Consider the following 1534-nt stretch of genomic DNA (forward strand, 5'->3'; position numbering starts at 1 on the left):
TACAACAGTAGGAGAAAAAAACATAGTTAAATCACAGTAGTGGCTGTTTTTGTTGTGTTTTGTTGTCATTGTTTTTTTTGTTGTTGTTGATTTTTTGTTGTTGTTTGTTTTTGTTTTCGTTTGTTTGTTTGTTTTACATTAAAGCTTCTAACAGGGGCATTAGAGGTTAATATGAGTTTTAATCTGTATATATATATCTCATAGTGAAAGACAATGTGAATAATACAGATATCATATAACATAAAGCATGAAGAACACAATATATCTCCTCTATGAGGAAAGGCTGAGAGAGCTGGACCTGTTCAACCTCACAAGAAGAAGACTCGGGGAGGAACTTCTAAAGGAATATAAATACCTGAAGAGAAGGTGCACAGAGGATGGTGCCAGTAGGGCCCATTGACTACAAGAGGTAATGGGCCAAACACTGAAGCATAGAAGGTCCCCTCCTGAACATCAGCAAATACTTTCTTATTGTGAAGCTAACAAAGTTCTGGCACAGGTTGTTCCAGAGAGGCTACAGAATCTCTTTCCTTGGAGGTCCTCAGAAGATGCATGAATGTGGTTCTGAGCAACCAGATGTTGTTCGTCATGGTTGGGGGGGAGGGGGGAAGGAGAGTAGGGGTGGGGCTGGCCAGATGACCTCCAGAGGACCCTTCCATCCTAAAGTATTCCGTGATTCTGTGATCTTATCTATTCTAGCCTTTTGGAAGATGCAGAGGTCAGCAGCAAAGTGCGCATTGATAAATGTACATACTGAGGCTCACAGAATGATTTCTGAAGCTTTTACTTGCTCCATTTTCTCAGATGTCACATAGTGATTTTGAACACTTTAAAGCTAATTCACCTTCTGAAAGCAAACAAAAAAATACACCACAAGATGACAGTGGAGGTAAATATTCCTTACATTCCGATGGTCAGCTAAATAAACAATGAAACAAGTATAGAAAAAAAGTTCTCCAGACCCACATGTTTTGGTTTTCTTTAGTTTTGTGTCGATATAGCAATTTGTGTGTCTACTTTCAAGTATTTTGAATAGTATTTGTTTTGACATGTCTGAAAAAACAATCTGTCTTGAATTCAAACAGAATATCAGCTTTAAACCACAGTTTGGATTTTATATTTACTTTTTCAGTAACTTGTTTGAGGAACAGAAGTCATACCGAAATCTATAAATATCTCCTAACTATCCATTAAATATGAAACTAAATAATGTTCCTTAATAAAATCCCTGCTCTTGTTCATTACACTTTCTTGCCCCTGTGCATTTCTGGTAACTACTTCTAGAAAGTTCTAATCAGCAGGATATAAAAGGAGTTGTCTATTTTTGATTCGTTTGCTCCTTTGTGACTTCACTTTTTTTTTTTTTTTTTTACTCAGTCTGCTCTTCTCTTCTCTTCTCTTCTCTTCTCTTCTCTCTCTTCTCTTCTCTTCTCTTCTCTTCTCTTCTCTTCTCTTCTCTTCTCTTCTCTTCTCTTCTCTTCTCTTCTCTTCTCTTCTCTCTCTCTCTTCTCTTCTCTTCTCTTCTCTTCTCTTC

The 1534-nt window shown here is 37.2% G+C and overlaps 1 protein-coding gene across 1 annotated transcript in view; it reads left to right on the plus strand.

The window, feature by feature from the left end:
• Positions 1-877: 877 nt before the first annotated feature.
• The window catches only part of ADAMTSL1 (ADAMTS like 1), a gene marked incomplete at both ends in the record, with an annotated part of 347299 nt that continues 346642 nt past the window's right edge, over positions 878-1534 (plus strand). The window contains one exon of the mRNA XM_084305155.1: positions 878-889. Within this exon, the coding sequence (XP_084161281.1) occupies positions 878-889 (12 nt within the window). The remainder of the gene's footprint in view (positions 890-1534) is intronic.

The sequence above is a fragment of the Netta rufina genome (assembly GCF_964035555.1).
Source record: "Netta rufina genome assembly, chromosome: Z".
NCBI lineage: Eukaryota > Metazoa > Chordata > Aves > Anseriformes > Anatidae > Netta > Netta rufina.